We start from the raw sequence: 22,735 nt of genomic DNA, 5'->3' as shown, positions 1-22,735 counted from the left end.
ACTGTGCTTTCGCAGCCAAAGCCATGAAACCTACAGATTTCTGAAATGACAGTTAATATGTTGTGATGTAAAAAGATCTCGTAGAAATATAACGTAATCTTGCTCCCAAAAACCCTAGGGGGAAACGACAAAGTAAATAAACGAATGGGCCTAATTAATGGCACAACTTCTCTAACATACTACTCAGCTGCCTCGTATATACATCTAGTGACACATTAATGCCTACGAACCATCTAATCTCTTCTTCATTTAAAAATCTTACCTTCCTACGATCCCTCCCTTACACTGATTTCGTCAATTGTCCTACTTACTTCCGCAAATCATCTATTGCTCAGGCAGTTCTCTTCTTAGCCTTGCTCTTGGCCTTGGAGCGAGTCTCCACACCAGTGGAGGCAGCCTCTGGCTGAACCTCGGCCTCCTTGGCCTCAGCAGCCTCCTTCTCCAAAAACTCCCTCTTGATCTTCTCATCGTACCACTCAGCGTAGTACAAACCAGCCTGAAGGATGAGAACACCCAGCAAGGCAATCACAATCAAGAATTGCGAGGCCGCCATCACATTGATACCGGTATTCTGGTCAACCTCACCCCATTGACCGGTGATACAACTGTTGACACCGATTCTCAAGTTGGTCAAGTAGATCACGATGCCCACCATCATCAAACCCAAGGTACCGTACTCAAAGTACTTGGAGTCGTCCAGTGGCTTGTACAACTTGATGAAACATCCCGAGAGACCCAAGAAGATCACAAAGTGAAGAATATGGTGAATTCTCATGGGGGCGTTGGCCCAATTGGAGTAATGAGCTAACGATCTGGCGAAACCCTCAGCATCGTACTTCCACAAGGTATTGTAGTCGTAGGCGGAGTTGGAGTAGACGACACCGAGACCAAAGGAGGTGGCGGCGATAATGAGGCCCGTACCAACGGGAACTAAGTCTTTGTAAGCCATGGTTGTGGAGATGTAGCTGACGAAATATTCTTGGTGGTGAGGATGTGGGCAAACGTGCACCCGTACACCACAAGCGGCACTCCACCAAAGTCTTGGATAAGCAGCAGATAAGGCAATTTGTGGGTGGCTGATGGTGATTTTGGATTTGTTTAGATAGTTGAGGTGCTTTTTGTGTATGGGCTTTTTGAGCTCGATCTTGAAGAACTCTCAGGCGGTGCACTTCTCCACTGATAAAGACTAGGCAAACATGAAGGTTATCTGTGGCAATTGGCGAAGCGATGGATTTGTGGGTTATTCAAAAAGATTCGAGAAACCAGATCTTTGAAGCTTTTTCCTCAATTGAGTGGTCTCCCAAGTTGTTCGATGGTAGGAATCAGTGATGTGCCATGGTGCCTCGAGATGTCTTGGCCCTGATGCCTTGGCACCACAGTCGTAGCCTTACAGTTTGAAAGCCGCAGGTGGCGAGTTCGTAACGGTAATTAGTTAAGCCAGGTAGTTCAAGTTTTTAAGGAGCCCTTGTAGTACGCCATTGTAGTACTTAAAGCTCTCAGTCTGATCAAATACAACTTGCAATAGCAGAATTGAACTTCATAGCACTTCGAATCTTCCCTCCATAAAATCCTTCACAACACCATCGATAAGACCCCAAAGTGAAAATTCCATAATCCAATAGAATACACTCACCAGCCTGGTCTGGAGTTGCAACCACAGCGGAATTCAAACACCTCATAGCTATAACCTTTATCTCGTCAAAGCTAAAACCCCAAATTCCAAAGTTTAATCCCTTCCACAGATGAGCACCTGTTGACCAGCCGAGACGGTGAGCAGCAAGTGTGCCTGATGCAAGCCGCTGCAGCTAAACGATCTAAATATCTACGGACTTGGTGAGCCCATAATGCCGATGGATCTAAAAAGTCAAATCCTCTTTTTGTTTTTGCAAAATTCCCACACAATCACTAGTCCCTGCCCTCTCCGGGTAATCACCCAAAATAGACGAGGCTGGATGGCCCCATCGGTGCGATAGACGAGATCTATCGAGCCAGCCGCCAGGAACACATCCCATGTAAAAAGCCTTCTCGGGAAACCCCGTGCCACCACACCCATTTCCCAAAAATTGCTAAAAACTTCAAACTATCAAATTCTGCCTCCTCCGAAATTTATACCCTTTTCGTCGTTTTAGTCGCCTCTATTGTCTAGCGCCTCGACTAACTACACCTTTTCGCGCACTTCAAATACATCACCAAGTGAACATGAGAGGCATCAAGGCAGTCGTGGTAGGCGACGGTGGCGTCGGTAAGACCTGTCTTCTTATCTCGTACACGACAAACACATTTCCCAATGACTACATTCCAACTGTTTTTGATAATTACCTGGCGCTGGTGATGATCGATGGAGAACCGATAAAACTCGGTTTATGGGATACAGCAGGCCAGGCCGAGTACGACCGTTTGAGACCCCTTTCGTACCCGCAGACCGAGATCTTCTTGTGCTGTTTCTCCGTCGTGAGCCCCGACTCGTTCCAGAACGTCAAGGCAAAGTGGGTTCCTGAGATCTTGCACCATTCCCCCAAAGACATCCTTATCGTGCTTGTGGGCACCAAGGCCGACTTGAGAGAGGACTTGCACTTGCTTGACGAGTTGGCCGCCAAGAAGCAGAGACCCGTGACCCCAGAACAGGCCGAGAAGTTGGCCAGAGACGTTGGTGCCGTGAAGTACATTGAGTGCTCTGCTGCGACGCAGCAAGGCGTGCTGGACCTTTTTGACTACCTGATTAGAGCCGTTTTGAACCCGCCGCTGCAGGCGCCTCCAGCCAAGGAGGCCCCCGGCACGGCCGCAGCAGCTCTGACCCTAGAAACCGGCAAGAAACGCAAGGTGCGCAAGGCCAAAAAGTGTGCCATTTTGTAAACTACTACTTTTCGTTTCGCTGGCGGGGCTGTGTTGTATTATTTAGAGCCCTTTACTGAGGGCTATTAATTGCAGATGCTTATACTCGACTGCGCTGTCGGTCTACTTGAGAAGGGCCGCTCTGGCTGGATGCATGGCTGGCTGGCCTGGTGCCGGTGCCGCTGCTCCGGCCTCCTTGGCCTCCTTCTTGGCTTCGGCAGCCTGTTTTTTGATTCTTTCTCTGCGCTCCTCCTCTAGCTTTTCGTTCTTCTCCTTCAACTTCTGTGTTCTGGCCTCAGAGTTACCTCCTCCTCCAACAGTAAGCTCAACATTGATCTTTCTGTTCCTCAACGTCGACTTGTGCAAACGGAGAGCAAGCTCCATCTTGCTCTGGATCTCGCTGTTGTCGTTGTCAAACTCCAAAAAGGCAATACCCTTTTCCTTACGGATCCTGATCCGGTCAGGATTGGCATTCTTGAAATGGGCCACCAACTCGGCCTGCTGGATGTCGTAGGGGAGGTTTCCCACAAAAAGAAGAAAACGGGGCCCGCTGCCGCCGTTGACGCCTTTGCCCTTTTTGCCTCTTCTTGTTTTCCTCTTTTTCTTGGGCTGTTCTGGGTCCTCAGCTTTCCTCTTCAAGTCATTTTCCAGACTCTGCTCGTTCGTCTCGGTTTCCTTTTCTTTTCTTTCTTTCTTCTCCGCAACCTCAGCTTCTCTATCCTCCTTGGATTTTCTGAACAAAAGCGCCTTTTGCTTCTTTTTGCTCACCTTCTCTTCTCCCATGGTGTAGTCGATGCCCATCGCATTACCCACAGGCTGCGCACATCAACACACTGCTTGGATCCGGGTGATTCTTGAAAACTACATTTGCCAAAGGACAATTAACGTCTTTTTGATCTATGGAAAAAGAAACGGTCGAGCAGCCTGACCGTGGACCAACGCGGCCGCTGGCCTCGGATTCTAAACAACAAGGCCATGACGGCAATGAGGTATCCCCTGTCAGAAGATGCAGATCCAACAACACAGAGGAGATGATCTCCACCGCCAAACGCCTCAAGCAGGGCGACTCTGAAACCGAGCAGGAACAGGCACGCCGTGGCAGGTCCAAGGAACGGATTCCTGTAGCTCAGGTGGGCACTTCTGGAGAGATCTCCCTTATGGGATGGGAGGTCAAGAAGGCCAACGGACAGAAGATTGTCATTCCCAAGCGGCGATGACTCTCTCGTCAAAACACTCTATTTATCATCAACAATTCATCACTTTTGCGTCTCCTTGTAGAGGTCCTCGTACATACCCTTAAGGTTATTGTATGCACCAGACACCTTCTCGAGCTTCTCCTCGAGCTCCTTGACCTTGGCCAGGTCGTCTTTCTTAGACTTCTCCTCGAGCTTCTCCTGGTCCTTCATCTCTTCTCTGTAGTAGTACTCCTGTTCTTCAAGTTCCTCAAACCACTCATCCACCGTCTGTGACTCCTCCACCACGCCTGGAATCTGCATCGTGATAATGTGCTCTTCTGGCTTGCCCGAAAAGATAACCCTCTTGAGCGGCTGCAAAAGACGATGCTTCTTGTCAAACGACTGGTGGGTCTTGAGAAGGGCTTCCGAGTGGGTCTCCACATGGAGGTATGCAATAGGTGACTTGCACGGCGTGAACGCCTTGATCACCTGCTTGGTGACAACGTCGCTGACGAAAACCTGGCCCGCCGTGTCACTGGATATTATGCTTGTGCCGTCGAGAGAAGTGACGAGTCTGGTAGGGTGGTTGGCGCCATTTTGATGGAACACAAACGTTTCTCTGTGCTCTGGGTCCTCGGCCACCGTGATGACTTTTCCTGAGCCGCCTACTGCTTCAAGCGTATTGCTGATTTTGTTCACCACGTAGAGTGAAACCATGCGGATGGTGCCGTCAGAAAGACCAGCATAGAATGCTCTATCGGCGGCGTCTCTGGCGATACACTCAACTGGCGACGAGAAGACAAAAGCGGAAAGCAATTGTTTCGAAACAACATTGTACAATCTCACGGTCGAGTCCTTCGACGATGTGTAGATCTTGACATCGTGTGGTGTAGGTGCATCAGAAACAGCGATATCCGTGATTGCCAACGTATGGTCGCTGAACGTGGCAAGTGGCTTGGCATTCTCCTCGTCAAACGACACCAAATCGGCTGTTCTCCAGACCATGACCCTAGAATCCAAACCTCCAGTGAAACAGAAGGTACTGTTTTTGGAGAACCTAATCACAGAGATCCCCTGGTAATGAGCGTCTTTCACGCAGAGCAAGTTGCCCAGCGCCAATTCCCAAATGTACAATTTACCTGTACTCGAGCCTGCCGCTAGCAACCACGGAATGTGCTGTTTGGGCTTGTTGAAGACCACCCCATCGTCTGCACCTCTGACCTCAGGATGCTCCGCCAATGCCAAACACAGCATGTTCTCCGGAACCGGAAACTTCTGATCCACACTCTCCTTTCCCCATGAATAACAACTAATGAGCGCCTTGTCCTTGCCAGCCACAAAGAGTCTTTCTCCAGGACCCATACCGGTCAAAGCAGCACCGTTCATCGGGCAGTCTGCGTTTCTGAACGAGGCGTATGTGCTGGACTTGTGCACGGAGGAGGCCGCTGCAAGCGACTCCTTCAGGTGCTTGTCGTCCGGGCTGCCGTGTGTCACGTAAAAGGCCACTTCGTCCATGAAAAGAGAGTTGGTGATGTTGATCTGCACAGTGCGATGAGATGGAGATGGACCTGGTGGATGAGATGAGATGGGAGGGGGTTGTGGAGGGTGGTTGGGGAAAAAGGGGGGTTTGGGTATAGAATGGAGTGGTTATTTGATTTGTTGTTTTTTTTTTTTTTTAAAAAAAAAAAACTTGGGTCTTGGATAACGGGGTGTGCTGGTATGCTGCTTATGGTGGTTTGGCTGCGAAAAGTCAGAGGATGGGTCAGATGAATAGGAAGTGGTTTTGTGAGGAAAACAATAAAGAACGGAAATAGTTTCTTCAAGTTTATTGTGAGTGATCTCTTAAAAGTTATACAAAAGAGTTGTGCTCGAAATTTGGGAGTATGAGTGGATTGTGAGATGCCCCATCTGGTCTGTCCTAGATAGTGGCAGATGCTTACAGGAGTAAAGTCATGGATTAATATTGATCCATGGAGTATATTTGGCATCCTTCAAAAGTGAAGGAGATGCCTTATTTTGGGTGACTATCTTATATTCATGAACACTGGCATTCTGGTCCCCATCCACCTCGATTTGGAGGACATGATTCGAGAAGCACACACTTGAATGATCAGCTGAATATTGAAAGTCAGCAAGTTACAATTACTCTAAAGTTGAAGTCATTTTGCTACTTACAACAAAACGCTTGCCAACACACAGCCCACATAATCCCTACTTGCACCTCCCATCCTGAGCAAAGATAACCAGTCAACCGTACACTAGCGTCTTCACAAATCCAACAAACCAATGAAATTGTGCTCAAGAAATTGTTTAAATAAAAAGCCCGTAATAGGCTTCATCAATTTCTTTAGTATGACGCGTCCTCCGTGAGATAAAGCGTCAAACATGGACGACAGCTAAACCTGACTACAAAGGTGACATTCAAATACGAACTCACTAGTATTTCCCAATTACCATAAGTATTAAGTATTATTCACGATATCAGAACCATTCCCCCGAAATTCACCACCCAACCACTCTTCCTGGCTCCATCTATATTTGGCTGCAAAATGGCCTGCTCACCATACCACCACCACTCCAACCCATCAACCCAAACCCACCAAACCGAAACACACGTCAAATTTGTACCACCTCCCCCCCTCCGAATCATCAACAACCCAAAACCACCAGAAACACCCACTTTTCCACCACTTTCCACAATTTAGCCGCCAGGCTGAAACACCCGTTCACCATCCACCTCTTCGAGCCTTTTGGCCTTCATCTTCCTGAAACCATCTACACCATGCCTATTGATATCGTCTCCACCGCTGTGTTTGACGGTCCCCAGGCCATTCCAGGCTGGAACTACTTGACCACTTATGGCCCAGCCGTTGCCGTGGCCGCTGCTACAAAATACTACTTCTCTGGTACTTCCAACACGTTCAAAAGAGAGTTGCATGGAAATGTCTACATCATCACAGGCGGCACTTCGGGCCTCGGAGCAGAGCTTGCGTACGAGCTAGCCAATAAAGGAGCCCAGCTTATTTTGTTGTCCAGATCCACAGATGACGCCTGGACGGTCGAGTTCATTGAGGACCTCAGAGACAAGACCAACAACTTCATGATCTACGCCGAGCACTGTGACTTGAACTCGCTCCATCTGGTTCGTCTTTTCGCTACCAAATGGCTCGACAATCAGCCACCCCGCCGTTTGGACGGTGTCATCTGCTGTGCTGCTGACTGTGTTCCTAGAGGAAGAGACAGACAGGTCTCTGTGGATGGCGTGGAAACCCAGCTTGCCGTGAACTACTTGGCACATTACCACTTGCTTACGCTTCTCAAGCCTTCTCTCCACGTTCAGCCGCCAGATCGTGACGTGAGAGTCGTTTTAACTACATGTACCTCGCAGGCAGCAGGTCTGGTGGATAAAGATGATCTTCTCTGGGATTTCCGCCAGTACCCGGTCAATTCGCCGTGGAAGGTGTTTGGAACGTCCAAGCTTCTATTGGGAATGTTTGGCCGTTCGTTCCAGCGTGAGTTGAACAGCTACGATAGAAAAGACAAGGCGCCTTGCAATGTCAAGGTGAGCATTGTGAACCCGGGCATTATGAGGTCGCCATCGACCCGCCGTTTCATCTCCATGGGCACGATCTGGGGCTTGTTTTTGTACGTTCTTTTGTTCCCTATTTGGTACATTTTCTTCAAGGATACCGTCCAGGGCGTCCAGTCGCTTCTTTTTGCCATTTACGCTCCAATGTTGGGAGCACAGGATGGCGGAAATATCATTCAGGAGTGTAAGATTTTGACCAAGACCAGGCCTGAATTGACGGACGAGGTGTTGCAGGATGAAGTGTTTGCAAAGACTGCCGAGCACATTCAGCAATTGGAGAAGCTGTCTGCCATTGAGAGAAAGAAGCAGGAGAAGAAGCTCGGAATCGACAAGAAGAAAGCCGAGGCCGAGCAGAAGAAGAAGGAGGATGTCCACGAGAAGCCGCAGACGGAGGAGGAGTTGCAGTACAAGTTGGATGCCATCCGTAAGAGCATGGGCATTCTGTCGCAGCTGGGCGAAATGCCGCTTTTCCCTGAGGAGGGTGTAGATGCAGCAAAGAAGAAGCATACTCCCAAGTCTACCGGAAGCAAGCCAAAGGGCAAGGCTAGAAAGAGATGAAGAGGTTTGGTTGAGGCGGTTACACAAAGTTTCAAAGCTGCAAGGTTGGATGCCCTCGGCAACAATGCAACCGTGTCGAAAGGATCAACAGCCGCATCCATAACAAGTCGTAATTGTGCTTGCTCAGGGTAATGGCTGCAAAATGTCTCCTTTTCACCATGGTCGGCCCACTTTCATAAACCCTAACTCCCCTCGGCGCAACTGAACCAAGTTGATGACCGAAGGGCCTAGAGGTGCCACCCTGCATGGCTTGGCTATCTCCTCGAGAAGCTTTTGTGGTTGGGAAGGCATTGTGAGTACCCCACAAAACGGAGACGGTCATGATGAGTAGGTGGGTGCGAAAAGTGACTCTGTCGCTCGGAAGATGCCGCTCCGAAGCCGAAGGGCCAATTTATCTCTGTTCTATACTGACTATTTTGTGATCTGACTGAGGCAGGCAGCCACAAGGCATGCATTGGGCAAAGCTGCCCGGCGGCTTTTTTATTTATCTCAATCTCCCGGTCCCGCTGGCTTTGGCGCAAATACCGCTACTGCGCGGCTCTGGTTGCCATTGTGGCCCCTAACTGTGTGGCTGCGGAACGTTTTCAAGACCGGCATTGGCGGGTACAGAAAAAATTAAGGGGAAGACGAAAAAATCATAAAGATTACAAACCCAAACAAAACAAAAAAAAACACACAACTTCGCCCGCCTCCCACAGCCTTTTTTACTCCCGCGGCTACCCGCCTCTTATCTTGATTTGCGCCCAATAGCAGCAAAGCAGATAGCACCAAAGCAACCCTTGACACATTTGGCGCGAAATCGCTGCCCACGACAATAGGCACACAAACCACGGAAACATTTCGGCTACTGTGTCTGATCACGTGCCACTTATCTCTCATCTGCTCACACATCAGTGGCCGGCGTTTCCCACACCTACTCACCGTTGGTCCCATCAACAAACTGCTTGTAACAAATACAGCCATACTCCCTTCTGTTCTTGTCATAACCACTTTATAATAGATTCATGACGGACAGTAAACCCGGGCCGAACCAGGCCAAACACCCGCAACAGGCGGTCAGTTCGTTAACCAAGCTTTTGAGCGAATCAAACTCCAATGTGGCCTCGAAAAACACATCCCTGACCAGCTTGAACCTGCCTGGCTTCCTGGATACAAAAATATCCCCTTCGCCTGGAATCCACAATACTAGCTCCGACGATAGCGGCATTCAGATCAATGCGCTGAACAAGTTGAAACACAATGGCGTTGTGGGCGGTAGCAGCATTCTGCCTCGTCAAAACGCCGCCCCTGTGGCCCAAGCCGTGGAAACAGGCTCCTCTCCAGTGGTGGTCAATGGCGGTTTTGACCTGGCCCAACAAGGACGTGATATCCCGTTTGGTCGTTCATTTGGCTCCAAAGATCAGCCCATACGACCACCGACAGACTGCAAGAGTCCCCGTGTCAACAGAACCAACTCGGTCTCGCATACTTCATTTTTCGCCACGGGAGGCTATGGCTCAGAGAGTTTATCGTCGTCGATTCCATATGGCGCACCTGGTGGTCGTGGAAACAGCGTAGCTAGCACGGAACACGCCGCCAATTCTTACAAGGGAAACGGTTTTGCCAATGGCTCTTCCAATCTTTCCAAGGCATTGCGCAACGACAGCGCCTCCTCGGAGTCTTCAGACCATGTACCTAACTTGCCAAACGGACAGCCCATCCTGTCGATCCACTTTTCGTCCCCGCAGGTCAATTCAATGACCATCGAGCCACGTTTTGTCATTTCCAAACAGAGAGTTGCCCAGGCTCAAGCCCAAGCTCAAGCCCAGGCCCAAGCAGCTTCTTTGTCCAGCTCAGGACGCCAGGGTTCTCAGCTGGGTCTTTCATTTTTCTTCTCGTCGAAGAACAAGGGCAATCTGCAAGGCAAGGGCTCTTCCACGGATCTTGGCTCGTTCTACAACAACCCAACTCCAATCAACGAACACGCTGCAATGGGCACGTCTCCATCCAGTCTTTCATCTGCGGACTCTGCTAACATGTACAGCTCATCCAAGCATAGCTCCATGGCCAACCTTAAAAGGTTCTTCAAAAAGGGCCAGTCTCCATCCCAACCTATCCCAGTTGGCAAAATGTCCACTTCTATGCGCTCAACTCACTCCGGCAGTGTCCCAGCATCTGGCTCTTTTGCTTCAGCATACCCCAGCCAGTCAGGCGGATCCAATGTCTCAGAGTCTTCCTACTCTCAATCTCCAGTGACTGGTTTCGCTGTTGGTTCTTCTTCCATCAGCAGAACTCCCTCAATGGTTCGTGACAGAAGAGGATCTATAAACGGCCTCACCAACTCACAGTCACAGCAGTTGCCATTCTCAAAGAGATACAGTAAATACGGAGAGAACCTTGGCGCTGGTGCCGGAGGTTCCGTCAGACTTGTGAACCGTTTAGCTGACAAAAAGACTTTTGCCGTGAAGGAGTTCAGACAGAAGTATCAGAACGAGACGAAGCGTGATTACGCCAAAAAGATTACCAGTGAGTATTGCATTGGTTCGACCTTGAAACACCCTAATATTATTGAAACCGTTGAAATTTGCTACGAGAATGAGAGAATACTTCAGGTCATGGAGTACTGTGACTTTGATCTTTTTGCTATTGTGATGTCAAACAAGATGTCTCGCGAAGAGATCAACTGTTGCTTCAAGCAGATCTTATCGGGTATCAATTACTTGCATTCCATGGGTTTAGCACACAGAGACTTGAAGCTCGACAACTGTGTTGTGGATGCCCGTGGTATTGTAAAGATCATTGACTTCGGCTCCGCAGTGGTGTTCTCGTACCCATTTTCAAAAACATTAATCGAGGCTCTGGGTATTGTGGGCTCTGATCCCTACCTTGCTCCAGAGGTATGTGTCTTCAACAAGTACGATCCTAGACCAGTGGACGTTTGGTCCGTGGCTATCATCTTCTGTTGCATGATGCTCAAAAAGTTTCCTTGGAAGGTTCCAAAGATGATCGACAACAGCTTCAAGCTTTTCGCTACTCGTGAAGAGGGCAAGTCGTTGAGCGAGATGCTTGTTAGAACGCCTGACAATTTCAGCATGCCTGAGCTTGGCGCCGTGATAGATGAGGTTGATGCCGGTGATATTTTAGAATCTCCCACAGCCGACGGCAAGCTGGGCGAAGGCATGTCTCACACATCAAGCGAGACTGGACTCGGGCGTCTTTTACTTGCATTGCCTGAAGACTGCCGTCCTTTGATAGGACGTATGGTTGAGTTGGCACCAGCTTGCCGTATCTCCATTGAGGAGTGTTTCCAAGACGACTGGCTCAACAGCATCGCCATGTGCACAGTTGAAGAGCGCGTTAACAACGACGGTCTGTTTGATTACCAGGTGTTCAAGGGTAGTGACCATGAGCACACCACCGTGGATCAGTCCAAGGCCCACATAGCGGCGTTTGACAAAAACAAAAAGAAGTAGCATTCACCGCCTGTCATATAGTATAGAGAATTTGCATTATTTGAGGTGGTGTAGTTTGGCTGATCTAGTTGCAGTGGGCATTCATATTCTGCTGGAGACATGAAACGATTGCAAATTTCAGTAACCCTTGATTACTTAAATATTGGTAAGTCGTTCTGTGATGATCAAACCAAAACTCTCCCTACAGTTATCTCGTCATTTCGTGTATTTACAGGTCTATCATACATTATGGCTCGACACGGACGCCGATGGCCTCAGCAGTCAGAATAATGCCTCCGCATATCTGCTGCAACGAGAGGTCCTTGTGTCTTTCGTCGGTCTTCTTGATCTTGGCAATCTCATATATGTGCTTCAACGAAAGCGTCTCTCCCACAAACTCGTGGGTGGCTCTTCCGGAGCCCTTGTCGGCCTTGGCGGCCTTCATAAGGAGCCACGACGTAGGAGGCAGTTTCATTTCGAATGTGAAGGTTCTGTTTGGCTTGATCGTCATGAGAACTGGGATCGGGGTTCCTGGAGCGTAGTGGGCGGATCTGGCGTTGAATTCTTTGCAAAAATCGATGGCCTTGACACCCTTGGAGCCCAAAGCGGGACCCACCGGTGGAGCCGGTGCCGCCTGTCCGGCGCCCACGATCAACTTGACGAATACGTTTTTGGCAGACATGACGATGTAGGTGAAAAAAAAAATGGTGCGCCGCGAAGTAGTAGGTAGTTTCCTGGGGCCATGGAGGACCATAGAGGAAAAGGGAATAAGGGGGAGAGTGAACATTTAAAGATGGAGGGGGATTAAAATGATTTTAATTATTGGAGGATTGCTTGTTTTTGAGTTCTGTTGTGGGTCCTTTTGGTGTTAGGTATGGGTACATGGTGAGTGAGGTCTTAGTAGGGTAGTCTCAAGCTGTGGGTGCCCCACTATTGTAACAAGCCCCGAGAGAAAAAGCATAGGAGAACGACACCAAATTCGATTTCATGTAGAGTTTTCATACATCCTTTTGAACAATGATTATCAAAACTTCTTTATTTGTGTGTTTGAAGTGACAGAGAGGAAGTATCCTGGAGAGTGAGATTTGCAGCCATTGCATCGAACACCTTCTTCACCGCAAATTACATAAGCATTGCTTTCTAAAAACTCAAGCATCTTTTGAATATACCATCAAAATGACGTGAATAAGATGTGTGATATCAAACTATCAATTGCAATCTTTTAAGATTTCTTACAATGGACTCATTGAGAGTACCCTAGCAATGTCGTGAGCTAACAGTCCATGGGCGACATATTCTAAGCACCACTCACTCACTTATTTTCAATATCGTCTACTTTGACCAATCAAGCTGCTCCATCGTAAACTCCCTTTATCAAAGCCCGATTATATGAAAATTAGGGAGGCTTTTATGGCTTCCCCAGTAAACAGTTCAAGCCCCTCCACACGTGCTACGGCAAAGTGTCGTCTCCTCTATTCGTCTTCGTATCTTATCTTGCACAATCTATTGTTAGAATCGGGAAGCTCCTTGAATCTGGGTCCTCGAGAAAAAGTAAAAACAATACAAGGTTTACGAGCCACAAACAAACAAATGTCGATCATCTTTAAAATAAACAATTACTAAAATATTATGGAGAACAAAACGGTATTACCCAATGACTTTTTGTATGCTAAATTTCCTCGAAAAACCTCAGTCGAGAATTGTTGCTATGGTTCTCCCCTTCCAATAGAGGAGCATGGTTGTGTGCTTGGAAGAACAGGTCCTCGTCTTCAAACTCAGACAGCCGTTCTCGTACATGCGTAGCACCCATCAGGGCATATTTTTGGTCGTAATCATACGAATGTTCGGGCATGGTGTCCATCCGATTCACGTCAGAGTTCATGCGTGAATGTCCCGGTCCTCTGTTACTGGCAGAACTCAGATTGAGCCCGCCAGTTCCATCGTTCGAGTTCCCGCCCGTCGCGGTACCGCTTCCGTGGAAGATGGAGTCTAGGTTATTGCTGTTCGAGACACCGCGGTATGCAAAATCGTCCGAAGTATCGTGGGCAGCATTGTTATGGCCACCGACTCCGCCTCCAAGGAAGGGGTCAGACACGGCAGCTCTAGACTCTAGGTGTTTTTCAAGATCGTTGTAGGAATCGACAGTCGCCGCACCAGCAGCGCCACCGGCACCGATGCCAAAGAGCTTCTTGAATCCAGACTTCTCGTTAGAGTCGCCGGAAGTGTCGTCGGCAAAATCTGGAGAATGGTTCGTGACTCTTGAGCGACGCTTCTTGAGGAACAAGAAGAGCACAACAAGCGAACCAATCAAGATAGTACCACCAATGGAACCCACGAGGCCACCAATAAGTTTAGCGTTACGCTGTGACGTACCTCCACCAGAGTCGCTGTTGTCCGCAGAAGTAGGCACGGCGACTAAAGTGGTGATGGTCGTGTCTGGAAGGACACTAACTGTAGAGTAGTAGCCAGCGTACTCAGACGAGTCGGACGTAAACAGCGTAATAGAATGCAGTTCAGACGATGTCGCTGAGGATGAGGACGAAGAAGACTCAGGCTCCGAGGTAGTTTCGCTGGAGCTCAGGCTTGAACTCAGACTCAGGCTCAGGCTCGAGCTCAGGCTAGACGACAGCGAGGATTCACTAGACGACTCAGATGAGCTCGAAGACAGTGACGAGCTTGACAGGCTCGTGCTTTCCGTGGTGGTTTCGCTAGTGCTGGATGGGAAAAACGAGCTCGACTCGCTCCAGCTGGTGCTGGGCTCCTCAGACGAGGAGGGTTCCTCTGAGTAAGTGGAAGATGCAAAAAATGACGAAGATGAAGTGGGGTCAGAGCTCAGGGGAGGCTCCCATGACGAGGAGGGCTCTGATGACGGGACAAACAGAGATGTCTCAGACGAGCTCTCAAACGTGGGCTCTGACGAAGTCGACGGGAGGGTCAGGGACGACGATTCCAGCGTCGACAGCAGGGGCGTGCTCAGCAGCAGGGGCTCCAGCAGCGTGGTGTTGGACGACATTGTCAGCTCAGAAGGATCAGATGACGACAGGCTAGACCACGAGGACGAGGAAGGAGGCAATGTGGGCGAAGCCAGGGAGGACAGTGTGAGGGACGACAACGTGGGAGATGAAAATGACAGGGATAGCGTCGGCAGAGACGACAGTGTGAAGGATGACGAGGAGGAAGTGGGAGTTTCCAGCAGGGGGGTGTCGAAAGACGAAGATGTGGATGGAGTAGGGTCAGAGTGCACGGAGGACATTGTCAGCAGGAGCGAGGTGCTATAATTATCTGAGTGCGAAAGAGACCCTGGGGCGGTGGACAGGGAAAAAAAGCCCAGTGAGGACGTGGGCGAGGACGCAAATGAGCCCTGGGAAGAAGTCTGTGGAACCGAAATGCTGGCAGATTGGGAGGACCTGGAGGACAGGGGAGACCCGGAAGACTGCTGGAAAGTGGATGAGGACGTTGAAGAAATGGAGGATGGAGTTGGAGACAGCGATGGCGTAGTCGTAGGCGGGAACGTGGGGCCCAGCAGGAACGATTGGGTGGTCAGGGCGGTCTGGTTGAGGTCGGAGGAAACGTCTCTCTGAAAAATAGCGATATTGTTCTTGCGCGGACGAAGGGCAGTATTTGTTCCATCGCCTGGCGGCGGGAAGGGGGCACTAAATATAACAGACCGGGACATTTGTTTGGCGCGCGGCGGGAACAAGAAGCAGAGCAGAGCAGGGCAGCCTGGCCAGACTGAGCAGAGAGGCCTTTAAAAGGGTCTGGTCGGGGCCCGTAAGGTGGAGGGAACGGACTGGAAAAACCGAGGACTCAGGATTTCAAACAGGGGGATCGCCGCCTGATATAATCCCTGCCAGCGCTTACGACTCGCAGTGCCTTGAGGTAACCGGCGTGCCTGTGCGATGGTTGCTAGTGTCTCGGAATAGTGAGATGGACGGACCAAACACAGGAAAAACATCCACAAAACCACCGAAACGGCTTTGGCGACACGCAGCTGCGTGGGTACAAGGAATCAGGGATCCAGGGGTTTTCTGGCTTTGTGCTTACGCCACGGCGGCTTGGTCTGCGGGCGGCAAGAACTTAAATAATGGGGCCGTTCGACTTTGGAAATAGCCTTTTTAAACTTTTTTTTTTCTCCCGAAATTTCCATTCTTTCCAACGTGGGGTTTTGCTCGGCTGCATCTCTGGGCTTCTCCTTGGGGGGCCATCCCTGCTTGGGTGCAAATTACTCGCAGCACATCTGCGTGCCGGTTTGCTTCGTGGCAGCAGTGCGCACGGCTTAGGCGCCAGAAAGCCTCCTACGGTGCTTAAGCGACATTTGTGAGCCAAACGGGCCCGAGCAAGAATCCCAAAAATAGGCGGGTTTTGCAACCCAATGAGATCAGTGGGCATGCCCGATCGCAGATGACCGCCGCTGGGGGGTCCGGATCAATGATGTCATCCCCCATTATCTGCATTCTATGCAGCCTTGTTGCAACGCTTCCATGCATGGTGTGCCCTTCATGTCTGTAGAGCTTGGAATCCTTTTCCACTGATCACTCCAAGCCAATCGCCGTTATTTCTCCAGCACACATTATTCACCTCTAATTCCTCAGTGTACGCCATCGCCGGCGTGTCCACCACTGTGCCCACCTCCTTGTTGCCGCTCGTGAGATCCCACACAAGCGCCTGACAGTCGTCACCTGCCGTTGCAAGCCAGTTGGTACTGGGGTGCCATTGTATGGTATTCACCGCCGCCTGGCTCATACCACCAAACAGGCAATCCAATTTCACCACAGGAAGCCCCGGCATCCGCATATCTATCACAAGCACCTGATTCAGGTTGACGCCAACGGTGGCCAAGTAGTTCTGGTCGACGTTGGACGTCAGGAGCTTGAGCAACGCTTGCGGGTTGTAGTGGGCCTGGGCGGTTGTGGGCACGGAAGATGCCAAAGGCGGGGCTCGTGTGGGCTCATAGATGATGGTGGAATGCTCCAATGAGCGGAGGTCGAACACTCGCATAGAACCATCGTTGCTGACGCTGGCAAAGACGTTCGTTGATTCGTGGAGAAACTTCACGTCGAACACCTCCAGGTCATGCGCTATTAGCTGCGTCTTGACGTGTGCTGTGTCTCTGTCTTTGCCGAGTGAGTGCGAGCGATTGAGGTCCCACACGGTGCATGTGGTATCCACACTGGAGGTGATAATTATAGAGGGGTCCGCTTTGTTCCAGTCGAATGACGTCACGGGCGGGAAAGTGTTTATATCTTGAACGTCCCCGTTGGCCAGGTTGGCGGTCGAGTTGTTCGCTAGAAGATGGGTCTGCACTAAGGGGAACCTTCCGTCCATCTTGAGCTTATCGGGATCCTGATCCACCTTATACAATCTGAGAACTTCGGACGACGCTCCGAGTCGAAGCACGCCCAGGCTGGTCATCAGCGGGTCCCACTGGACGTTGGTGAGTGGGTACTCCACAGCTGTTTCGGCGACATTGGTCCAATCAAAAGCTCCTCCAGCGCACGAGGGCAGATCTTTCGCTCTCAGCTCCTCCGAGCTCGAGCTAGTGTCCAGCACTGTAGGTGAAACGATCCCTGGATCCTCAGGGTCCTCCTTGTTGTTGTATAGCAGTCCGTGCACGACTTGAACCCGATTCAGGTAGCCTTCTCTAAAGGAGCTCAAAACAACCCAATCGTTCGTGGGATCAGTAGACACCCAATCTGCGCAGAACAAAGGGTGTTGTGACGAGTAGTACGAGGCTCGAGTGCTGCCATTATCCTGGACGGTCTGTTCGTCAGGGTAGTTGGGATAAGCAAAGCGAGACTGGTTTTGTCTGGGGGAAATTGGATACAGAGTGTAGGAGCCTTGTTGAGACAAGCCCGAAAGGGAGCTGCGTTTTGGTCTGAGTTGCTGCCAGTCCATTGTGAATTGGAAAAGGCAATGGGATTGAGCTTTTGGAGTTGGTGAGTTGATGAAGCCTGATATCGTGGAGGTGGCCCAGTGTGCAGGTCGGACCCAACCTACCCTTTCTGTGGAAAGAATGACGTGGTGATGTTGTATGGGGATATAAGTGGTTTATTTATTGAGAGATTCCAAGATCTTGTCTTAATATCCTTAAAACTTACGGTTTTTGAGGATTCGTGTTCAATGCGGCTACGGACTCTCACCATAAGAGTCAGCGACTTGTATGCATCTCAAGGTTTAGGCTACAGTGAAAATTGGAGATCTTACAAAACTTTGCTTTTCGGTTTTCTATTACTACCATCTGAGACATTGACCTGCAAAGGTACCCCCAAAAAGCGGTTGCCCAATATCGGCTGATGCACGGCGGCTGTTTCGGAAGTCCATAGACCGTAGGAGCATAGATTTAGATCAAGACGAGAGATAACCGGGATTAGCATATTTAGGAATGAATTGTTGTAGAAGATCTGAGCTGAGGATAAACACAATGCTGGATCTGGTTTCCAGATGCACAAACCTTATGTGGCACGGCGCCTAAACGGACATATACGGGATCGGATAAACTTGGAATTCTGGGAGATAGACGAGGGTGAAGCGCAACCACAAGAATTGTGATTTACAGACGAAGATTGCTGATTTGTTGTCGATCAATGTCTCTGACTCCCTCTCTTTCAATTGGTATGTTTTAGAAGGTTGGGCCAACAACCTTGTCTAAATCTTAATTCACGAATGCCTTCTACTATATTGCTCTAGATTCCTTTGTCAACCCTTTGTCGGGAGTTTCTTCAATTATGCTGAGAAGCATAAATTGCCTTGCATGCTCGTGAAGATCAACGACATTGCCAATCCTTAAGCCACCATGTTTCACATATCAAGAAGGTTTCTGGAATACCGCAAGGCTGTAATCATTCTTCTTCAATTCTCGTAAGCCTCCTGGATTCCAGTAACGCTGATCGACAAACTCTTGGCTGAATCTCTTCAATCACCATGCTTCGGGAATTCTTCAGTAAAACGCAAATACAAACCACCTACAACCATATCCCTATTACACTCTATTGTGATCTATTGTACAAACTAGTTTTCGTTGGCAACCTCCTCGACAGATGGACAGGTGCAGAGCAAGTTCATGTCACCAAAGGCATCGTCCAAACGGGCCACCGTAGGCCAGCACTTCTGTGTCTTCAAGAAAGGCAATGGGTAAGCAGCCTGCTCTCTGGTGTAGCCACGGGCCTCCCACTCCTCCTGGGGTGTGGAAACAATGTCGGCAAGAGAGTGAGGAGCGTTCTTCAACACCTGGCCGTGGGACTCGCCCTTGGCGTAGGCGTCAATCTCCTTTCTGATCAGCAACATGGACTCGACAAAACGGTCAAGCTCCTCCAAGTTCTCCGACTCGGTGGGCTCAATCATAAGGGTGCCGGCAACTGGGAAAGACATGGTAGGAGCATGGAAGCCGTAGTCCTGCAAACGCTTAGCAACGTCAATGGCCTCGACACCAACGCTCTTGAACTCACGCAAGTCAATGATGAACTCGTGAGCACAGTGCTTGGTGCCCTGTTCCTTGGTGGCTCTGGGGTCCACGAACAACACCTCGAACTGGTCCTTCAACCGGTGAAGCATGTAGTTGGCGTTGAGCATGGCAAGAGCAGAAGCGTAAGGAAGACCCTTGGAGCCAAGCATCTTGATGTAGGAGTAGGAAACTGGAATGACAGCAGCAGAACCGAATGGAGCAGAGTTGACTGCCTGGATAGACTCAGCAGTGGCGTGTGGGGTGTCCACAAAGTGGTGCTTTGGCAAGTATGGAACAAGTCTCTCAGCAACACAGACAGGACCCTGACCTGGACCACCACCACCGTGGGACAAGGCAAAAGTCTTGTGGATGTTCAAGTGACACACATCAGCACCCAAGTCACCTGGAGAGGTAAGACCAACCTGGGCGTTCATGTTGGCACCGTCCAAGTAGACCAAACCACCGTGCGAGTGAACAGTGTCAATGGCTTCTCTGACACCAGGCTCAAACAAACCGTAGGTGGATGGGTAGGTGATCATGATGGAACAGAGGTTGTCCTTGTGCTTCTCGGCCTTGTCCTTGAGATCGGTAATGTCGATGGAACCGTTGTCGAGACACTTGATGGGCACCACCTTGAGACCACACATGGCAGCACTGGCAGGGTTGGTTCCGTGGGCAGAAACAGGAATCAAACAGATGTTACGTTTTTCGTAGTCGCCGTTGGCCTTGTGGTACTGGCGGATCAACGAAAGTCCAGTGTACTCACCTTGAGCACCGGAGTTGGGCATCAAGGTGGTGGCTGCGAAACCGGTGATGTCGTTCAAGTCGTGCTCAAACTCGGAAATCAACTCCTTGTAGCCCTGGGCCTGGTCGGTAGGAGCAAAGGGGTGGATCAAGGCGAAACCGGGCATCGACAAGGTCTGCATTTCAACCGTAGCGTTCAACTTCATGGTGCACGAGCCCAATGGGATCATGGAGTTGGCCAACGACAAGTCCTTGGACTGCAACAAGTGGAGGTATCTCAACATGGCGGTTTCAGAGTGGTGCTGGTTGAAAACCTCGTTGGGGAGAATCTCGTCGGTTCTGAGAAGGCTCTGTGGAATCTCTGGGAGGTTCTCAGGAAGCTGAGCTGGCTTACCGGTGAAAAGAGTCACCAAACCCTCGAGGTCGCTCTTGGTGACGGTCTCGTCCAAAGCAATGGAAACAGAGGACTCGCCGGCCTTGAAAAGGTTGATGTTGTACTTGTCCAAGGCCTCCTTCAACAAGGCATCGGCACTGCCATTGACCTCCACAGACAAAGTGTCGAACCACGAGTCGTTGAGGAGCTTGTGTGGAGAGGATTTAATGGCCTCAGCAAGAACAGTGGTGTAGCCGTACACACGAGAAGCAATGTTCTTGAGACCAGCAGGTCCGTGGTACACAGCGTACATGGCAGCCATGTTAGCCAAAAGCGCCTGAGCAGTACAAATGTTGGAGGTGGCCTTCTCTCTCTTGATGTGCTGCTCACGGGTCTGCAAAGCCAATCTGAGAGCAGGCTTGTTGAGTCTGTCCTTGGAGACACCGACAATTCTGCCTGGCACCTTTCTGGAGAACTTCTGTGTGGTTGCAAAGAAAGCAGCGTGTGGACCACCGTAGCCGAATGGAACACCGAATCTCTGGGAGTTACCCAAGGCAATGTCGGCACCAAACTCAGCTGGAGGCTTCAACACCGTCAAGGCAAGAAGGTCGGTAGCCATGGCGAAAAGACCCTTGTTCTTGTGGACAATCTCACCGATCTTGGAGAAGTTGTGGAGAGAACCGTCGGTGGCAGGGTACTGGACCAAAGCACCACAGACCTCCAGGCCAATCTTCTCAAGCTGAGCTACACCTTCCTCAGTGGTCAATGGAAGCACCACAACCTCAACACCAAGGTTGTTGGCACGAGACTCAATCACGTCCAAGGACTGGGGGTGCAATTTCGAGTCCACAACGTACTTTCTCTTCTTGGAACGCAGGTTCACAAAAGACATGGCCATGGCCTCCGCAGCAGCGGTACCTTCATCCAAAAGCGAAGCATTGGCGATATCCAAACCCGTCAAGGACGAAACCATGGTCTGGTAGTTGAGCAAAGACTCCAAACGGCCCTGAGAGATTTCAGGCTGGTATGGCGTGTAGGAGGTGTACCACTCAGGCAGCTCCAAGAGATTGCGCTGAATCACGGGAGGAACGATGGTACCGTGGTAGCCCTTACCAATGAAGGACTTGGCGATTCTGTTTTTGCCGGCAAGTTCGTGCAAGTGCTTGAGCATCTGCTGCTCAGTGTAACCCTCCTGGGGCAGCACCTTCAAGGGTCTCTTCACCAACACGTGTGGGGGAATCAGAGCAGTGAGAAACTCGTCCATGTCCTTGTACCCAAGCGACTTGAGCATGTGGGCAACATTGTCGGGAGTAGGACCAAAGTGTCTTCTTGCAAACGTGTCCAACTCGCCGTAAGTTGGACCTTCTTTGGCGGGATTGTGCACCTGCTGGTAGTTGGCACTCAGGGTGTTAGCCGTAGCAAGAGATCTGCTGATAAAGGCGGCCACGGGCGCTCTGGGAGCGGCTCTGAGGCGGAGCTGGAGCGGTCTGGCTGCACGTACCACGGCTCTGGCTCTAAACATGCTGATTTTTGTCGAAATCTGAATTCTGGGGAAGTAGCCGTTTATATACCTCTGGGCTGAGCAGAGTCAGGCGCGGCGGTGACTCCGACACATACCACCGGGCACCCACCGAGGCGGTTTTTTGATTTAGTAGGGAGGGATAGAGGTGAAGAGGGTGTGAGTTTTTTATTGGGTTTGTTTGATCTGTGTTTTTTGTTGTTGTTGATGGGTTTTTCAGTGTATCAGTGCTGCCGCAGTCAGAGATGGGTCAGTGAGGCAGCTGCAGCAGTACTTTTTCAAGAGTCGATGAATTTGTGGCACGTCAAGGGATTTGAAAAAACTTTGGGTATAATCGGTATCAGGAGCTCGCGACGTCTACAAATCAATAAATTAATTAGAAATTTTAGGTGTTCTCCATCACAAATCACCGTCACTCCCTCGATGAACCCTGAAAAATCGCATCCATCAGAGTCCAAATCGACCTAACCGAGTCCAACCGGTAGCGCCGCTTGAGAACAAACTGCATTTTCTCAAAAAAGCCATTTTCTGTTTCCTTCCCATTTTACTACTGAAATCTAATTTCCTAGATCGCGTGATTCAATAAGCTCAGGCTTGACTCCATTGCATTGTCCCATCGCCTGGCCTGTGAAAAATCCCGGGGCATCGCGATCGTTTTTTCTTATCTGAAGCCTCGGCTGGGAAATTTCTTTTTTGGTACACAAAGAGTCAGAACTTTGAAAGTTGATTTTTTGGTGAAAGGAACCGAAAATGTTTTGATAATCGCCAACTAGATAAAGTTTTTTGAAAGATAAAGGGCCTCCACATCCTCAGCCCTAAGATATGGGGCATCTGCGGCTGACTCTCGTATCTTCCATCTCATACACCTAACGGTCTTCCTCTCTTCTACAATTCTACAGCTCTTCAAGCTAAATTATAATATTTCAATGACACTCAGTTGAAACTAGCTTATTTCTTAGCAGCCTTCTGGGCAGCCTTGGTGACCTTACCAGCCTTGTCGGACTTCTCGACAGCCTTGATGACACCGACAGCAACAGTCTGTCTCATGTCTCTGACAGCGAATCTACCCAATG

The 22,735-nt window shown here is 49.9% G+C and overlaps 11 protein-coding genes across 11 annotated transcripts; 4 read left to right on the top strand and 7 right to left on the bottom strand.

Moving 5' to 3' along the window:
• Positions 1–331: 331 nt before the first annotated feature.
• CSH3 (Csh3p) lies at positions 332–949 on the bottom strand (the record flags this gene model as incomplete). Its single annotated transcript, XM_024855476.1, has 1 exon — positions 332–949. One exon carries the CDS (start codon positions 947–949, stop codon positions 332–334), a length of 618 nt encoding a protein of 205 aa, XP_024715075.1.
• A 1,250-nt stretch (positions 950–2,199) lies between these two features.
• Positions 2,200–2,853, top strand: RAC1 (Rho family GTPase; the record flags this gene model as incomplete). The annotated part of the gene is made up of 1 exon (XM_024855475.1): positions 2,200–2,853. One exon carries the CDS (start codon positions 2,200–2,202, stop codon positions 2,851–2,853), a length of 654 nt encoding a protein of 217 aa, XP_024715074.1.
• Positions 2,854–2,955: 102 nt separating this feature from the next.
• On the bottom strand, positions 2,956–3,615 carry NOP6 (Nop6p; the record flags this gene model as incomplete). The annotated part of the gene is made up of 1 exon (XM_024855474.1): positions 2,956–3,615. One exon carries the CDS (start codon positions 3,613–3,615, stop codon positions 2,956–2,958), a length of 660 nt encoding a protein of 219 aa, XP_024715073.1.
• A 116-nt stretch (positions 3,616–3,731) lies between these two features.
• C7M61_000008 (uncharacterized protein) lies at positions 3,732–4,049 on the top strand (the record flags this gene model as incomplete). The annotated part of the gene is made up of 1 exon (XM_024855473.1): positions 3,732–4,049. The coding sequence occupies one exon, from the start codon at positions 3,732–3,734 to the stop codon at positions 4,047–4,049; it is 318 nt and encodes a 105-aa protein (XP_024715072.1).
• Positions 4,050–4,088: 39 nt separating this feature from the next.
• C7M61_000007 (WD40 repeat domain-containing protein) lies at positions 4,089–5,522 on the bottom strand (the record flags this gene model as incomplete). Its single annotated transcript, XM_024855472.1, has 1 exon — positions 4,089–5,522. The coding sequence occupies one exon, from the start codon at positions 5,520–5,522 to the stop codon at positions 4,089–4,091; it is 1,434 nt and encodes a 477-aa protein (XP_024715071.1).
• Positions 5,523–6,789: 1,267 nt separating this feature from the next.
• On the top strand, positions 6,790–8,154 carry C7M61_000006 (putative oxidoreductase; the record flags this gene model as incomplete). The annotated part of the gene is made up of 1 exon (XM_024855471.1): positions 6,790–8,154. One exon carries the CDS (start codon positions 6,790–6,792, stop codon positions 8,152–8,154), a length of 1,365 nt encoding a protein of 454 aa, XP_024715070.1.
• A 1,004-nt stretch (positions 8,155–9,158) lies between these two features.
• On the top strand, positions 9,159–11,606 carry NPR1 (serine/threonine protein kinase; the record flags this gene model as incomplete). The annotated part of the gene is made up of 1 exon (XM_024855470.1): positions 9,159–11,606. The coding sequence occupies one exon, from the start codon at positions 9,159–9,161 to the stop codon at positions 11,604–11,606; it is 2,448 nt and encodes an 815-aa protein (XP_024715069.1).
• A 226-nt stretch (positions 11,607–11,832) lies between these two features.
• On the bottom strand, positions 11,833–12,267 carry MRPL19 (mitochondrial 54S ribosomal protein uL11m; the record flags this gene model as incomplete). The annotated part of the gene is made up of 1 exon (XM_024855469.1): positions 11,833–12,267. The coding sequence occupies one exon, from the start codon at positions 12,265–12,267 to the stop codon at positions 11,833–11,835; it is 435 nt and encodes a 144-aa protein (XP_024715068.1).
• A 987-nt stretch (positions 12,268–13,254) lies between these two features.
• On the bottom strand, positions 13,255–15,261 carry C7M61_000003 (uncharacterized protein; the record flags this gene model as incomplete). The annotated part of the gene is made up of 1 exon (XM_024855468.1): positions 13,255–15,261. One exon carries the CDS (start codon positions 15,259–15,261, stop codon positions 13,255–13,257), a length of 2,007 nt encoding a protein of 668 aa, XP_024715067.1.
• An 821-nt stretch (positions 15,262–16,082) lies between these two features.
• Positions 16,083–17,480, bottom strand: C7M61_000002 (uncharacterized protein; the record flags this gene model as incomplete). Its single annotated transcript, XM_024855467.1, has 1 exon — positions 16,083–17,480. The coding sequence occupies one exon, from the start codon at positions 17,478–17,480 to the stop codon at positions 16,083–16,085; it is 1,398 nt and encodes a 465-aa protein (XP_024715066.1).
• Positions 17,481–18,593: 1,113 nt separating this feature from the next.
• GCV2 (glycine decarboxylase subunit P) lies at positions 18,594–21,665 on the bottom strand (the record flags this gene model as incomplete). The annotated part of the gene is made up of 1 exon (XM_024855466.1): positions 18,594–21,665. One exon carries the CDS (start codon positions 21,663–21,665, stop codon positions 18,594–18,596), a length of 3,072 nt encoding a protein of 1,023 aa, XP_024715065.1.
• Positions 21,666–22,735: the final 1,070 nt, after the last annotated feature.

Source organism: Candidozyma pseudohaemuli (assembly GCF_003013735.1).
Source record: "Candidozyma pseudohaemuli strain B12108 chromosome Unknown scaffold00001, whole genome shotgun sequence".
In the NCBI taxonomy this organism is placed as follows: domain Eukaryota; kingdom Fungi; phylum Ascomycota; class Pichiomycetes; order Serinales; family Metschnikowiaceae; genus Candidozyma; species Candidozyma pseudohaemuli.
The sequence above is the reverse complement of the archived record's forward strand: the minus strand, read 5'-3'. Positions and strand labels throughout refer to the sequence as shown.